Source organism: Castor canadensis, chromosome 13, assembly GCF_047511655.1.
Source record: "Castor canadensis chromosome 13, mCasCan1.hap1v2, whole genome shotgun sequence".
In the NCBI taxonomy this organism is placed as follows: Eukaryota; Metazoa; Chordata; class Mammalia; order Rodentia; family Castoridae; genus Castor; species Castor canadensis.
In genome coordinates this window covers 38,285,852-38,299,540 of record NC_133398.1, presented here as the reverse complement: position 1 = coordinate 38,299,540, position 13,689 = coordinate 38,285,852, and the positions used below count along the sequence as shown (strand labels likewise).

The window sequence follows — 13,689 nt, the reverse complement described above, 5'->3', positions numbered from 1 at the left end:
CAGAACCAGTAAAATAATCTAACTTTATGGCTGGTGGAGTGGCTCAAGTGGTAGAACATCTGCCTAGCAAGCAAGAGGTCCTGAGTTCAAACACCAGTACTGGCCCCAAAAAGCAACTTTAAGCCCTGCACCAATGGCTCACACTTGTAATCTTAGCTACTTGGTAGGCAGAGATCAGGAAGATCATGGTTCGAAGCCAGCTAGGGCAAATAGTTCTTGAGACCCATGGCTCGAATGGTAGAACAGCTGCTTAGCAAGTGTGAGGCTTTGAGTTCAAGCCTCATTACTGTCCCACCAAAAAAAAAAGTAGAGCTTAGTTCAAGTTCAAGTTTCCAACCAAGAATTTATTTTTTTCTAAAAAAAATGTACCAAGTACAATTTTTCCTGTTTTTGCTTTATTTTTTCAAGTTTCAGCAAATGCTTATTCCCCTCAGCCAAGTCCCAAAATTTAAGGGCTGAGGCTAGGTCAGAGTCTGGAGTGGAAAATGGGATAGTTGGGAACCATATGACTGAGTTTGAGGGGTGCCCCTCACCCCAGCTGAGGTAGGTGGGTCAGAGTCTGGTCAGGTGAGAGGAGGCAACCCAGTCCTTAGCCCTGACTCTGCCCCTGGACACCTTCCTCAGTCAGGACTCCAAAGCAAGGAGACACAGGTAGGAGGATAGGGAAAACTGATTCTGAAGCCCTAGGTGAGGGGTGATTAGCCTCTGTGTGTGTGCATGCACGCACACTCTCTTTCTCATACACATACCTCATAATGTGAGCTTGTGCACACACGCAGGGACATAGACACACACACACACACACAAATTGGCTTTCAAAAATGAATCAGAGGGTAGGGGGAGTGAAAGGAATAGGGAAGGGCACAGGAGGCTGAGTCCTTGGCTTGTGACTCAATCACTCTGAAATAAACCCTCTGCCCTCAGCTGAGGGAGAGCAGTTCCTCTTCTGCTCCCCACATCAGCCTCTTCAACTCCTGAGGTTGGAGCAATATCCGAGAGTGGGAAAGGAGGAGGAGTGATGCCAATTATCAGGTTTGGGAGGTTACCAAGGCAATCCAATTTGAATAAATTATAAATTAAAAATAAATAAAATAATAAGTGGCCCCTGCCCAGGACAGGGGGTTAACGCTGGCATGACTTGCCTGGGAACTTGGGACAATCTCAGGGTAGCTCTGGTTCCTTCCTATTACCTAAGCTGGCCTGAGAAACCCAAGTGAGGGGACAGGCACGTGGAGTACCCAGAGTGGGACAGGTTGTGGAAGGATCAGAAGCTTTAACACCCAAATACTCAATTTGGGTATGAGTGTGGCGAGGACTTTAATTCAAGCCTGAAGGAGCTCTCGCCATCTTTCCACGTGTTTACCCTGTCCAAGATAGAGCAGGATGGGTGGGCTTTTGGCCCACCTACGTTCAGAATGCTGGCAATCAGGGCAAAGGTGAATAACGTGGATTATGGGGAGCCTCAGTCACAGCCTGCAGCTCATAGGGGAGCCCTGTGTCCAGTTCCAGGCTCCGGCGGGAAAAAAGCAGGCGGATGTCTCCATGTAGGCTTAAGCGGCCTGAGCGGGAACTCCGGAACCTGGGGGAAAAGACAGTGTGATCCAATTAGGAATCCTGACAGTACAGAAGCAAGGAGAGATCCTATTCAGGGATGGGATACCTGGGCCTCCCAAGCTCTCCCTAGGTCCTGTCCTCACCTGAGGTGCAGCAAGTAGCAGAGGAGGCGGTGGGTGGGGCTAGCATTTCCCTCCTCACCCACAGGCACCAAAAAGAGGCGATGGCGCAAGAAGGTCATGTGGGCAGCAGGCATGTCCGAGAAGTCAAAGGTCACGAGGAACATCTTCACCACAGTCTGATTGGGGTTAAATAAGGTCTGGGGGCAGAAGAGTCAAAGTTGGTAGGGCCTGGGGACTGTTTTCCTCTTCTCCCATACCCACTCTTTCAGGGCCAACTCACCACTTGGATGGTGCCCATCTTGGGCACGCTGTAACCCTTCCTCCCCAAGGGGTTCAGGTCCACGACACCCTGGGAAGACCATAGACATTAGTTGGATGGAGACTAGAAAAGCTCTCAATACTGACCTGTCTATAGTCTCATGCCTTGGACTTGTCCCTGCCCCATTCTAGAATTTTCCCTACCTGATCCTGACTCACTCCTAGTTGAGGAACATGTAAGGAATAGCTTTTTCTCCTCCCTCTGCCCCAACCTCTCTGAGGAGCTAACTTTGGGTTGAGGTCAGGTCATACCAGGAAAGGGGCCGGGGCATTTTGCTCAGAAACATCAAAGAAGGTGACAGTGACAGGCAGCGTGACATGCTGGGGGCAGTAAGACCCACTAGCTCCAATCTCTGCTGTGAAGCCCTCAATGTGGCCAGATGGTGCAAAGCGTCCTCGTAGCAATGATTCCTGGTGTTAGGATGAGGAAAACATATTATGAGAGATACAAATTCTTTGCCTTATCCATCCAAGCCACATTCCACCATCCAACTCCTCCCAGGTAACCCTAATCACAAAGCACAAGAGGAGTTACCTCAAAGTTGCCCAGCAGGGTACGGCTGACAGCAGGGGTAGGAACAGGGGAGGCACTGGGGGGGCTCAGCAGGCCTGGCCCCTTCTGGACACTTCGAAGGGAACTCCTGGTAGGGGAGGGGACACACAGTGGGTGGTTTGAGGTATTCCGGGATACCTGTAATGTCCCTTTGCCACTATCTGGGGCCCCTGCCCTGGGATTCTATACTGTAGCGTTGATGATTATAGACTTTTGCTCTCACTTTCAGGGTCATAGTAGAGGGGGAGTCTTCACTTACAGCTTCAGGCGACGGGCACCTTTCAGCCTCCGCCCCATGGGGTTGCAATCTGTTGGGTCCTATAGAGAGAAAAGATTGGGAAAAGAGACTGGGTGAAACCCAGCTGTATTTTGGGCCAGGGGCTCATTACAAGCCCTCAAAGGATCATCCCTGTAGGCTTCCATTTTCATCCACATAAATGTTCACTTAAGAGTAGGTGGAAAAGGGAGGGGGTGGGGGCAGGGGGGAGAAATAAACCAAGCCTTGTATGCACATATGAATAATAAAAGAAAAATGAAAAAAAAAAAAAAGAAAATTCACTTTTCAAATAAGCAAAAAAAAAAAAAAAAAAAAAAGAGTAGGTGGAAAAAAAAAAGGTAGATGAGTGATCATTCTCATTCTCTCTCTAAAAATGGCCCACTTTCACACTTTCAGTCTACTGAAAGTATATTCCTTTCCTAATATACTATTACTTTCATTACAAAAAAAAAGACTAGATGAGCTACTCTACTGGCTTACCAATACAGGCTCCTTGGGCCTGGGCAGCAGGTGGCTCCAGAAGGGTGTGGCTTTGGCATCAGAACTGTTGGCAGCAAGAGGGTGGCCCAGGGTCCCCCGGCGCTTCCGGGGGACTGGCCCCTCATCCTCAGAGCTGACATCTGGGGCTTCTCCAGCAGGAAGCAGCCTTCGCTTGGTGGGACAGGGGCCTGGAGGTCCAGGGCCAGGGGGTGTGTGCTCGGGACTGTGCCCATTGGCAGTGCTGGGGGACTCCCTATGCCAGGGGTTGCCCCCATTGCCCACCCCAGCTACTGGGTTCTTACCCCCTATTTGTGCAAGACTGTGCAAATCAGTGTCAAGTGTGTGCAGTTGGCCTGAAGGGGCTGGCCCTGGAGATTCCTCTAGGAACCCCTGTCCCCCTAAATCAGGGGAAGCCCAGTCTCTGGTGTGCAAAGTATTGCAGGAAGCATTTGATGGGGACCAGGTGGGACTCTGTGCCCCTGAAGTCCAAGGTGAAGTGGCATTACCTCCCTGTTCCACAACACAGAGGCCACGATGGGAGAAATGCTGGCTGGCCACGCCCAGTCCCAGCCCCAGTCCCTCTGGGCCCAATAGCCCCGCAGTAGATGATTCTTCAGGGGGTAGTCCCTCTCTGGCCCCCAGCCCAGGGCCTCTCTTCAGCTCTCGGGGAACCTCAGTGGGTGGGGCCGGCCGCTTCAGAGCCCTATGAGGTTCGGAGGCACCAACCGGAGGGGAAAAGATGGATACCTGGTAGACCCCAGGGGATGTTGCCCCCCCTGCTGGGCTATAGCCCATGAGCAAGCCACTCTGGAGGGCCCCCTGTCTGACTGGAGGCTGTGAAGGGCCAGCCTCTGGTTCTGAGGATGGAGACGGCTCCGCCTGCACGTGGCGCATGAAGCCCCCCCTTGGGTTAGGGGGGCCCCCCCACACGGCCTTTATATTGGGCCTGGGCTGGGGGGCCTGGGGACATCTGTGAAGAGAAGAGAAGGTGGTCAGGGGTATCAATGAGTATTCTTCCTTCCAGCTGAGTTTTAGATCCTCCCCTAGCCTGAAGAAGTGACCTAGACAGGTTCTTGGGAGTGAAGGTTTCCAAATCCCTGATGGATTAATGGAACATAGAGGCTATTCTCAGAACTCCTGAGAGCATGACATATTTAGCTCAGGCTTCTTACTGGCCCTGCTACCCCCTTCCTCTTCCTGGCACTTACCCCGATGAAAAGGCCTCAAGCCTAGCCGTGTGTCTCCTTTTCCTGACTGATGCCTTGATCCCCTAACTTGCAGTCTGGTCCATGCCTGCTGCACTGGCAAGGTGACTGCCACCATTCCGTGCAGCTCCTCGGCTTAGCTGGACCCTGAGGAGAGAATAGACATAAGCCAGGATCCCTGGAGCCAGGTAAGGTCTCTCTGACTGTGGGCTAATAAGTATTCCAGGACATCCTCCTCCCATGTCATGTGTGTTCAGAAACAGAAGGGGCAAGCTGAGGATCCAGGGAGTAGGTGATAGAGTTGGGCAACCTGAGGAATCACAGAGAGGCAATTCTGTTGGCTCAATGTAATAAGGATGTGAGAAGTGACTTGTCAGGGCTACTATCTTGAGGACATGCCCTGAAAAAGGGGGAATGAGACACTCAAGATCCAAGAGACCATGCCAACAAGCAGGTTGCTAGGGCAATAATTCAGCTCTCTTACTCGAGGTCACTGAGTTGCACAACTTCTTTCAATATATCTATCTCCAAAGGGATAAGTGCCATCCCAGAATGCTAAGGGCAGAGGTCTGGCAAACAGTCACACCCCATCACATACTCCTCAGAGGTACAAACCTCAGGTCAGCTCAAAGACAGCCCTTTAACCTTGAACACCCAATTGCCCCCAGCAATCTGTCTAATGAGACAACAAATCCAACCAAAAACAAGTAGTGGGAGGGGGAGGGGACACTGCCAGAAGGCACTTTCCAGAACCCACCCCTCTCCCCAGGCTCTGCAAACTGGAGATAAGGCAGCAGCAGGCAGTCAACTAGAAGCAACTAGACTATCACTTCATGTCCCTCCCCCAGTTTACGAACAACACTCACAAAACCCAAACCACTGCTTTTTTTTTGGCCAGGGCACAAAATGAACTTCATGTTCTGTGCCCCTCAGAACCAATACTAGCATGAGGAGATTGTCAAATTGAAGATCAGTTGCCCCCAGGGTCTGCCTTCTCCTTTGGGCAGTAACCTGTGCTGCCTGCCATCCATAATGCCCTTCAGATGGGCAAGGTGATACACACTTGAAGATAGTGAGTTGGAAGCTACACTGGGAAACAAACAAACAAAACCCAGTGTCCTTTCCCCTTCAGGTAATGCCCTTTGTATGCCTACCAAGTCCTACTCTTTTTCCTTGCTAGCCTAAAGCCCATCCCCTCTAGAAAGTCTGCTCTTCACCCCAGACCAAAACATCTCTCCCCTCCTCTGAGACCTCACGTATTGGCAGTGTCACTACCTCCGGTAACCCAGTAGCAGTTCTGTTCACTCCTCACCACAGATTCCTGAGGACAGGTTTGTGCAACTCCTCTGTCCAACTCCAAGCATAGGAGAAAGGACACAGCAGGACTCAAAAAAAAGTAAAATGAGACCAGGTGAGGATGGCTCATGCATGTAATCCTAGCTAGTCAGGAGGCAGAGATGAGGAGGATTTCGATTAGAGGCCAGCCCAGACAAATAGTTTGAGAGACCCTATCTCAAAAATACCCAACACAAAAAGGGCTGGTGGAGTAGCTCAAGTGGTAGAGTACCTGCCTAGCAGCATGAGACCCTGAGTTCAAACCCCAGTACCATCAAAAAAAGTAAAATGAAAGCCCTAGAGATTTGGGCAGCAGTCCTGAGGGGCCACATAAAAACTCCTGGATGATAGAGGGATGTTGGTGGCTCACACCTGTAATACTAGCTACTTGGAAGGCTGAGATCAGGAGGATTTCAGTTTGAAGTCAATGCAGGCAAATAGTTCAAAATAACTACAACCAAAAGGATTGGAGGTGTGGCTCAAGCAGTAGAGTGCCTGCTTTGCAAGCACCAAACCCTGAGTTCAAATCCTTGTCTCCCCCCCAAAAAAAAAACCTTCTCAGATGAAAGAAGCAGAGAGACTAATTGTACAGGGAGAATGATCAAGAATATGTGGGGGTGGAAGGCACAGAGAAAGGGGACTGCAAAGCTCTCCTGCACCAATTACTCCCACACTACACACTCCCAGGTTCATGAAGTGCTCATTAGAATTGAAATTCTCTAAAAATTCTGGTCCCTTGCAGTGAGTGGGGTGGGCTGGAAAGGGAACACCAATGACAATGTTGTCAGAGGGTACAACCAGTACTCTCTCTGCTCCTCCTTTCCTCCACCTAAGCCATGCAGGTTCAGGAAGGGACTTTTCTTTGCACCACCATTTCCAGGTCATCCCAGTTGCCCTCTTGAGCCCGTCCTGGGGAATCCAGGTGATGACATGATGCCCTCCTTGACCCCGGCATGCCTGGCATCTGCTCATTACCCCAGAGTCCTCAGTTCCTGCCCTGTCAATAAGAGGCTCTAAGAAACACTCCTCTGCCACCCAGCCAGTCTGGCTTTAGACCGTGGCTTCAAGCTGACTCACGGGGCAGGACTGTGGGGGTGGGGGTGGCAGGGCAGGATAGGCCAACCTCACCCTCTGTGCAGGGGGTGGGCAGCTGGCATCAAACAGCTGTGCCAGGCTGTGGCTGGCAAGGACTACAGTTCCCAACATGCTAAGGGAGCAAGGCCAGCAAAAACAACAAGTCCCAGAATACCATGGAGTCTACCCTCAGCTACTCTAGGCCTGGTAGGTGGGAGAAGTGGGTGTTTGTATAGGTAGAGGTCCCAGACTCATTCTTCCCTACCCCTCAGTATTAAAGATACCGATTTCTACCACGACCAAAGAGGGTTAAAGGAAGGAAAATTCCTATCCATGTGCTTTCCACCCTCATCTTGTGCAGACAGTACTGCTAGATGCTCTACATTTTGTCCCCATACATGTCCACACATGCTAGGATGGCTGTTTCCACAGACCACCACTGTGGGTAATGTCAGCCTCTGCTCTCCGTCAACTCTTTTGAAGGCGCATATCCTAGAGCCCTTCGCCCTCAATGAAGAGGAAGCAGACTTCAGGAACTACTCCAAAATAAGCCCGGTAGACTCACCTTGGCTCCTGGACTCCTTGTTCTGGACGATCCCCCACCCCCTGCTTAGCCTCCCAGGTTCTTTCTCACTCCTTTCTTCTTCACAGCTTGGGACAGGCCCCATACCCTACCGGGGCTTCGGAGATCTGCTCTTTCCCCCTAGTACACACTCACCCCGCTCCCAAATTGGCTCCGCTGCGGTGGCCGCTGCTCCGGGCCTTTCCGTCCCTTCCCGGTCCCTCCCCTCGGATCCCTGATCCTTCCTGTCACGGGCCCCCAACCCAGACAAAGGGTGGCTCAGGCTGAGAGCCCTGCTCTGCTAGGTTCTTCTCTGTTCAGAAGTGCAACACTAGCGGGCCCTGGCGCCTGCAGCCCCCCAGCCTTTGCTGCGCCCCTCCCCGCGACGGTCCCTCCCCGGGGCCGCCCAGGCTCGGTGCCGCAGACTCCGCTGCCCCTCTGACTCACAGGCCATTTCCTACCAGCTGATGGGGCCGCCCGCCCCGCCCAACGCCCCACCACCCCCGCAGCGGCAACCACGACCGCCACGCCCCCCTAAGACCACACCCTCCCTGGGCAATAACCATGCTCATTGGCTTAGAGGAGGCCAGCCTCTCCGTGACCGCAAGTGTGAGCCACGCCCCCTCCAAAAGGAGCACTTCTACTGGTCCATAAGGGGGCAGGCCTACCCAATATCGCTCCTCCCATCTCCTTAACCCCTCATCTGCCAGTCCAAAGCAACTCTCTGCCTTGCCATTTAACCCCTTCAAAGGCGTTAAGCCTCCCACTTCTCAACCTCCCTCCGCCACCTTTCCTGTTCCAAGGCAGGTCACTAGGAAGCCCCAGGGCTTTCACAGACAGGAAGTCGGACTGCTCTTTTTATACTAGACCCAACCCCAACTATCCCCATGCCTATTCATCTCCTCCCTACATTCCAAGCCAGAGCTCCTAGCTAGAGGGCTGTTGGAACCTAGGAGGCTTCCTTCATGTGGGAGCAGAAGATAAAGATCTAAAGTGGTACCCTATCTTCGTTCATACTGAGAAATGGTATCCGTCTTTTTCTTACAGCTAACTGATGTTCTTTTGTCTTTGTTAGAAGGATCCCAAGGCTCCTGAGATAGAGATTCATTTTAATTTCAGGGACTCAGGCATTATTCTTTGTAGCTCTGACCCCCTATTCTGAGACCAGGCTACCCTATCCCTTGTGATATAACTCTTTTTACTCACAGGCCTCTATTCAAGGAATACTAAGGAAGTGGGATAGGAGGGCTTCTGCCTACAGTGGGGGCAGAGATGGAACTCAACCTCATGACTCACATCTCCCTTGAAACTCTCCGCCCTCCTCCTGAGTCACTGGGCCCAGGCCCATCCCAGATCCAGCCAAACAAGTGACAGCAGAATCAGCATCCCCAACTTTTGTCACCTTATTCTTTGAATGACCAAGATAGAAGTCTCTGCAATGATTGGGCATGCATAGACACTTTTCTTTCTTTCCTTTTCAAAGACACTTTTTAGAGCAGATGCTCTAGAGACAACCTAAGAAAATGGACAGATAGCTACAACTACTGTCCTCTGAACTTGTCAGCAAGTCAGACAGGTTGTTGGCAAGTCAGAAGGTCAGACTTTTTCTCTCCATCATTCACAGAAGCAGGAGACAAACATCAGAAGCAAAAGAAGTAAAGACCATTTTTCCATAGTTGAGAGGTCATATCAGTCCAGGTTTCAGCCTTGCTTACATTGCCAGCCCCCCAGGGCTGTCACTCAAAAAAAGAAGCTCCCCTCCCCCTACTTCCTCTTTGTGCCCTACAGTTAGGAGAGACAAGCAAGTAATAGTTCTAGGCTTCCTTCTCCTTACCTCAGATGATGGGTGGTGAGAACTCTGAAAAAGAACCCAGTTGTTTTGGACAGATTTCTTTGCTGATTCCCTAATGCTAAGGAAATTCTCAACACCCTAAACAAAATTGCAGAGTATCAATATAAGAACCTATTTGCCTTGGTAAAGCTTATTAGGAAGATAGGTAGAGACACAGAAAACTATAGGAAAAGAATAATTTAGCAATCCCACCTTGTTTTATTGTATTGCCATTACCATAGACCCAGGCCTTAGTTTTTTACAAAGGTCAGGAGGCAATAGTAAAGGTGGAAGCATCAAAGATGGTCCAAACCTCAGTGTGGCTTCAGTGTGCTCTGGAAAAGATGCATGGTACAATCAAGAGGTCTTTATTTATTTGAGACAGGGTCTCACCACATAGCACAGGCTGGCCTCAAACTTTGCTCCTCCTGCTGGGATTACAGGTATGCACCACCAGGCCCAACCCTTACTACCTGCCCCGAATTCTTATCTTGCCTCTTTTTTTGGATTTTTTTTTTTTTTTGAAAGAGTCTCACTATGTAGCCCAGGCTAGTCTCTTCCTCAGTTTCTTGAGCACTGGAATTACACACGTTCCAGTATGTCCAACTACCTTTATTTATTTATTTAAGGCACTGGAGTTTGAACTCAGGGCTTCCCACTTGCAAGCAGGTGCTCTAGTGCTTGAACCACACCTCCAGTCCTTTATGCTCTCCTTGTTTTAAAGATAAGGTCTTTCTTTTTGCCCAGACCAGCCTAGACTATGATCCTTCTGATGACCAGCTTTTTTCTGTGGAAATGAGGTCTCAAACTTTTCTCCCCAAAGCCGGAATGCTAGTGGCTCAACCTGTAATCCCAGCTACCTGGAAGGCTGAGATTGGAAGTATCACAGTTCAAGGTCAGCCTGGATAAATAGTTCGTGAGACCCCCAACTCCAAAATAACCAGAGAAAAACAGGCTGGAGGTGTGGCTCAAGGTGTCAAGTGCCTGCTTTGCAAACATCAAGCTCTGAATTCAAATCCTAATCCCAGCAAAAAAAACCAAAAACTGAAATCTTTTTTCCCCCAGGCTGGCCTGAAACCTTGAACCTCCAGATCTCAGCCTCCCAAGTATTACAGGCATGAACCACAGGCACCTTTTTTTTTTTTTTTTCTTGGAGACTAGGGATGGAACTCAGGGCGTCATACTTGCCAGGCATGTACTTTATCACTTAAGCCACTCCACCAGCCCTTTTTTGTGATGGGTTTTTTTTCAAGATAGGGCCTCTTAAACTGTTTGCCCAGGCTGGCTTCAAACCATGATCCTCCTGATCTCTGCCTCCTAGTTAGGATTACAGGTATGATCCACAGGTGCCTGACTGCTATTTTTTGTTTGTTTGTTTGTTTTTTTAATATATAATAGTTATCATCAGCTGACTCACTGGCCCTGCCTTCTCACAAACTTGCATACAGTATCAGTATCTTTCTTTTCTTATTAGAATGGAAGCTCCATGAGAGTGCAACTTGGTTTTACTCAGAGCCTGGCATATGATAGGCACTCAACAAACTTTGGTGATGAAAACAATGGGTCCTGTGGTTGTCCTGTGGTTGTGAAGGGCAATCCAGAGATCTGGATCTTCGCGCCTGCTATTTCATCATGAGACCTGGGAAATCAGTTTCTTTGACCACAAGTTTCCAAATCTGTAAAATGAGAGGCTCTTTATAAACCATGACCACTGAGGGCCCTATGACTCTGGTCTTTAATTCTAATGGCTGGTGTGAATTCATATCCAATTTCAGAGGATGGACTCAAGCATCCAAATGTCCTTCTGCCTAAACCAAAGTAGAAAGACTTCACACAGCAAATGGATGCCCTTTCTCTCATGCCCCACCCACTCACACAAAATGCCCCAGTCCTGAGGTAGCTAGAGTGAGTCTGCCCTAGGCCCGCCCTCTCTGAGAGACAGGCTGGGAAGCAGTGTTGCCATAGCAATCAGCTCCTCCTCAAAAGGCTTCAGCCTGCCCTCCTTTACCCCACCCTACCCCAGGGCTTTGTCTGGCCACAGCACCCCCTTCTCTCCCCAGCCAGTCTCTAAGCTACTGGGTGGCTATGTGAGGCTTGGGGCCCCTTTCGGCAACACTGTGACACTCATTCAGTCACGGTGTGGAAAGCAGGCCTTTCCCACCCTCTCCCAGCCAGCCCAGAGGCAAAGAAAAAAAAACTCTGGCACTACATCAAGTCCCTTCAAGGAGCCACAGGAGCCCCCAACGGGACTAGGTCCTCTCTCATCAGAACTACCTGAGATTGAACTTCACATCCCTGCTCAGGTTCTGCTTAAAATAGCAGCCCACCTCTCCAAACATGCATAAAAGACCCTCAATACTTTTTACCACTACTCCCCATCCAGAGAACCCCACAAATTTATAAGGGCCCTAGCACTCCCCACCCAGGGAAGGGATAAGGGTGGAGAAAATAAGTAGTAAAACGTGGCAACTAGTCACTTGAAAGTCTGTTGGCAGAGAACTGGTGGTAGTAGGGCGGTGGGATCTGAGCACTGCGGCTGGTTACCAGGGTCTCTGACCAATGAGTACAAAGTCCAAGGCAGGGCATAGATCCTAGACAGACAAGAACCAGGCCAGGCCCCAGGGTGAGGAAGGAAGTGGGAAATGAGCACACCCAGAGCATAAGGGCAGGGCAAAGTGGGGGAGGTGAGACAGAGACCAAGGCAGACTTCTGGGAGGAACAGGAACTAGGTTGGGGGGTTGACAGGAACCCAATGTCAAGGGTTTCCCAGGGAAACCAGTTAGGGGGAGAAACCCCCATTTCAGCCAGACAGATCCAAAGTAGACTAAGGAAATATACAAATAAGCCCTGGTGCAAGCAGGGCCTGATTGCTGAGTACCTAGGCTGGAAGGTAAGCTGAGCAGTCAGGAGCACTACACTCCTGGCTTCACCCCAGTAATTCCAGTACCTCACTCCTAGAACACAGAGCACAAATGTTTTCCTGGAATCTCTACATAATGCCCTAGACAGTTAGTCAAAGTAATGGAGGTTACCCCTCAACTGGTGCCTGCAATCCCTGCCGTTCACACAATGACTACCGCCCACTCCCTCTTCCTCTACACAGCCCCTCTAACCCTTTCCACACACTAGATCATCAGCCCTTCTTCACAAGGTCCCCCTTTCTCCGAAGTGCCTCCAAATCCCCTCCCCCTCAAACCCTCCACATCAGACAGCGACCCCGCCCCCTAGCATGGTACCTCCCATATCCACAAAGCGCTCCCGCCCTTCCCCCACAAGGGCTCCCAGAGAATGCACCTCCTTGCATTGAGCTCCTAACTGCCCCCGCAACTCCTATCCCCCCTTCCACAGCAGAGTACAGATTCTCTTCTTCCCTAACGGCGCTTCCCACCTCCCCATGCCTGTCCAAGCGCACCCTTGTCCTTGTTCCTTCTTCCACGCGCACCCCGCCCCACACCTGCAGTTCCGTGGGTCCCGTTGCACTTGAGGAGGTAGTGGATTGGGGCAGTGACTGAGCAGCCCTAGCTGCAGCCTGGGCCTGAAAACCTCTCCCCTTTAGTATGAGCCCCGCCCCCGCAACGCCCCGGCCCACCCTCTCCCTTGTCCCAGTCCACCTTCCCCAGGCTTGTCCTCTTTCCTCGTTTCTTTAATCCCTCAGGCTCCTCCCCTGCAGCCCAAGCCACGCCCATAAGACTCCGCCTCTTTAGTCTTCTTTGCATTTCCCCAGGGTCCTCGGTTTTTCCTAGGTCCCACCCCTCATTCCCTCCCCCTCAGATTCCAGCCTGGCGGAACCCTGGCCAGATCCCTTCCACCACGAACCCCCTCCCATCTCAGAGGCTTCCCCTCCTTCCCACCCCCCCCGCCCCTTCTCCTATAGGCCTCACCCACCCAGGCACACACGCTCCGGGCTGGATCTGCTGGCTGATTGGTGGCGGCGGCCCCCAATGGATGACGGAGGAGACACAGTGATGGCAGCAGGTCACCTGAGGTCCCACCCCGGCCACGTGCGGCTTCTGTGATGACAGGTTCAGAAGGGCGGGCCTTGCTGGACTGGCCGCTAGCCCAAACTGACCAGATCCGGTCTGGGGTAAGAAGCGGGGAGTCCGGCCCAAAGCGCAAGCCTGATTTTTCAGAGACCGTCTTCAGCCCCTTTTCAGATTTTTTTTTCTTTTCTTTCTTTTCTTTTTTTCTTTTTATTTTTTTGGAGACAAAGTCTCGCTATGTGGCCCAGGCTGACCTCCAACTCGCTATTCTTCTCCCTCCCGCCTCCCAAGTGCTGGAATTACACGTATGGTTTTTCGAGGTTTTCATGCTGGTGTGAGCTGCCTGCAGAATTTGTAGGGATGCCTGGGTTAGCAAGTGCATTTGCCCTAATAGGGAA

At 51.0% G+C, this 13,689-nt stretch overlaps 2 protein-coding genes across 8 annotated transcripts in view; one reads left to right on the top strand and one right to left on the bottom strand.

Moving 5' to 3' along the window:
* Positions 1-323: 323 nt before the first annotated feature.
* Atosb (atos homolog B) lies at positions 324-13,308 on the bottom strand. 6 transcript variants are annotated; one of them, XM_074051548.1, is made up of 9 exons: positions 13,197-13,308; positions 4,513-4,656; positions 3,305-4,274; positions 2,807-2,865; positions 2,530-2,635; positions 2,247-2,405; positions 1,957-2,025; positions 1,698-1,873; positions 324-1,579 (listed from the first exon to the last, which is right to left on the bottom strand). In XM_074051548.1, exons 3-9 carry the CDS (start codon positions 4,196-4,198, stop codon positions 1,426-1,428), a joined length of 1,617 nt encoding a protein of 538 aa, XP_073907649.1. In that variant the 5' UTR covers positions 4,199-4,274; positions 4,513-4,656; positions 13,197-13,308; the 3' UTR covers positions 324-1,425. The 6 variants fall into 6 exon arrangements, with proteins under 6 accessions (XP_073907649.1, XP_020017677.1, XP_073907647.1 ...); XM_020162088.2 differs by lacking the exon at positions 13,197-13,308 and adding an exon at positions 12,766-12,858; XM_074051546.1 differs by lacking the exon at positions 13,197-13,308 and adding an exon at positions 12,724-12,825.
* Positions 13,256-13,689, top strand: part of Unc13b (unc-13 homolog B) — a 197,953-nt gene continuing 197,519 nt past the window's right edge. For both annotated transcript variants that reach the window (XM_074051534.1, XM_074051535.1), the window contains exon 1: positions 13,256-13,395. The gene's annotated coding sequence lies outside the window, so the exon portion shown is untranslated. The remainder of the gene's footprint in view (positions 13,396-13,689) is intronic.

Bases quoted from the DNA above. Each gene is read 5' to 3' on its own strand.
- Atosb (XM_074051548.1), bottom strand. From the start codon at position 4,198: ATGCGCCACGTGCAGGCGGAGCCGTCTCCATCCTCAGAACCAGAGGCT. The intron at 2,636-2,806 runs GTAAGTGAAGAC...CTCCCCTACCAG, and splicing joins GGTGCCCGTCGCCTGAAGCT to GAGTTCCCTTCGAAGTGTCC. The intron at 1,580-1,697 runs GTGAGGACAGGA...CTTTTCCCCCAG, and splicing joins TGCTACTTGCTGCACCTCAG to GTTCCGGAGTTCCCGCTCAG.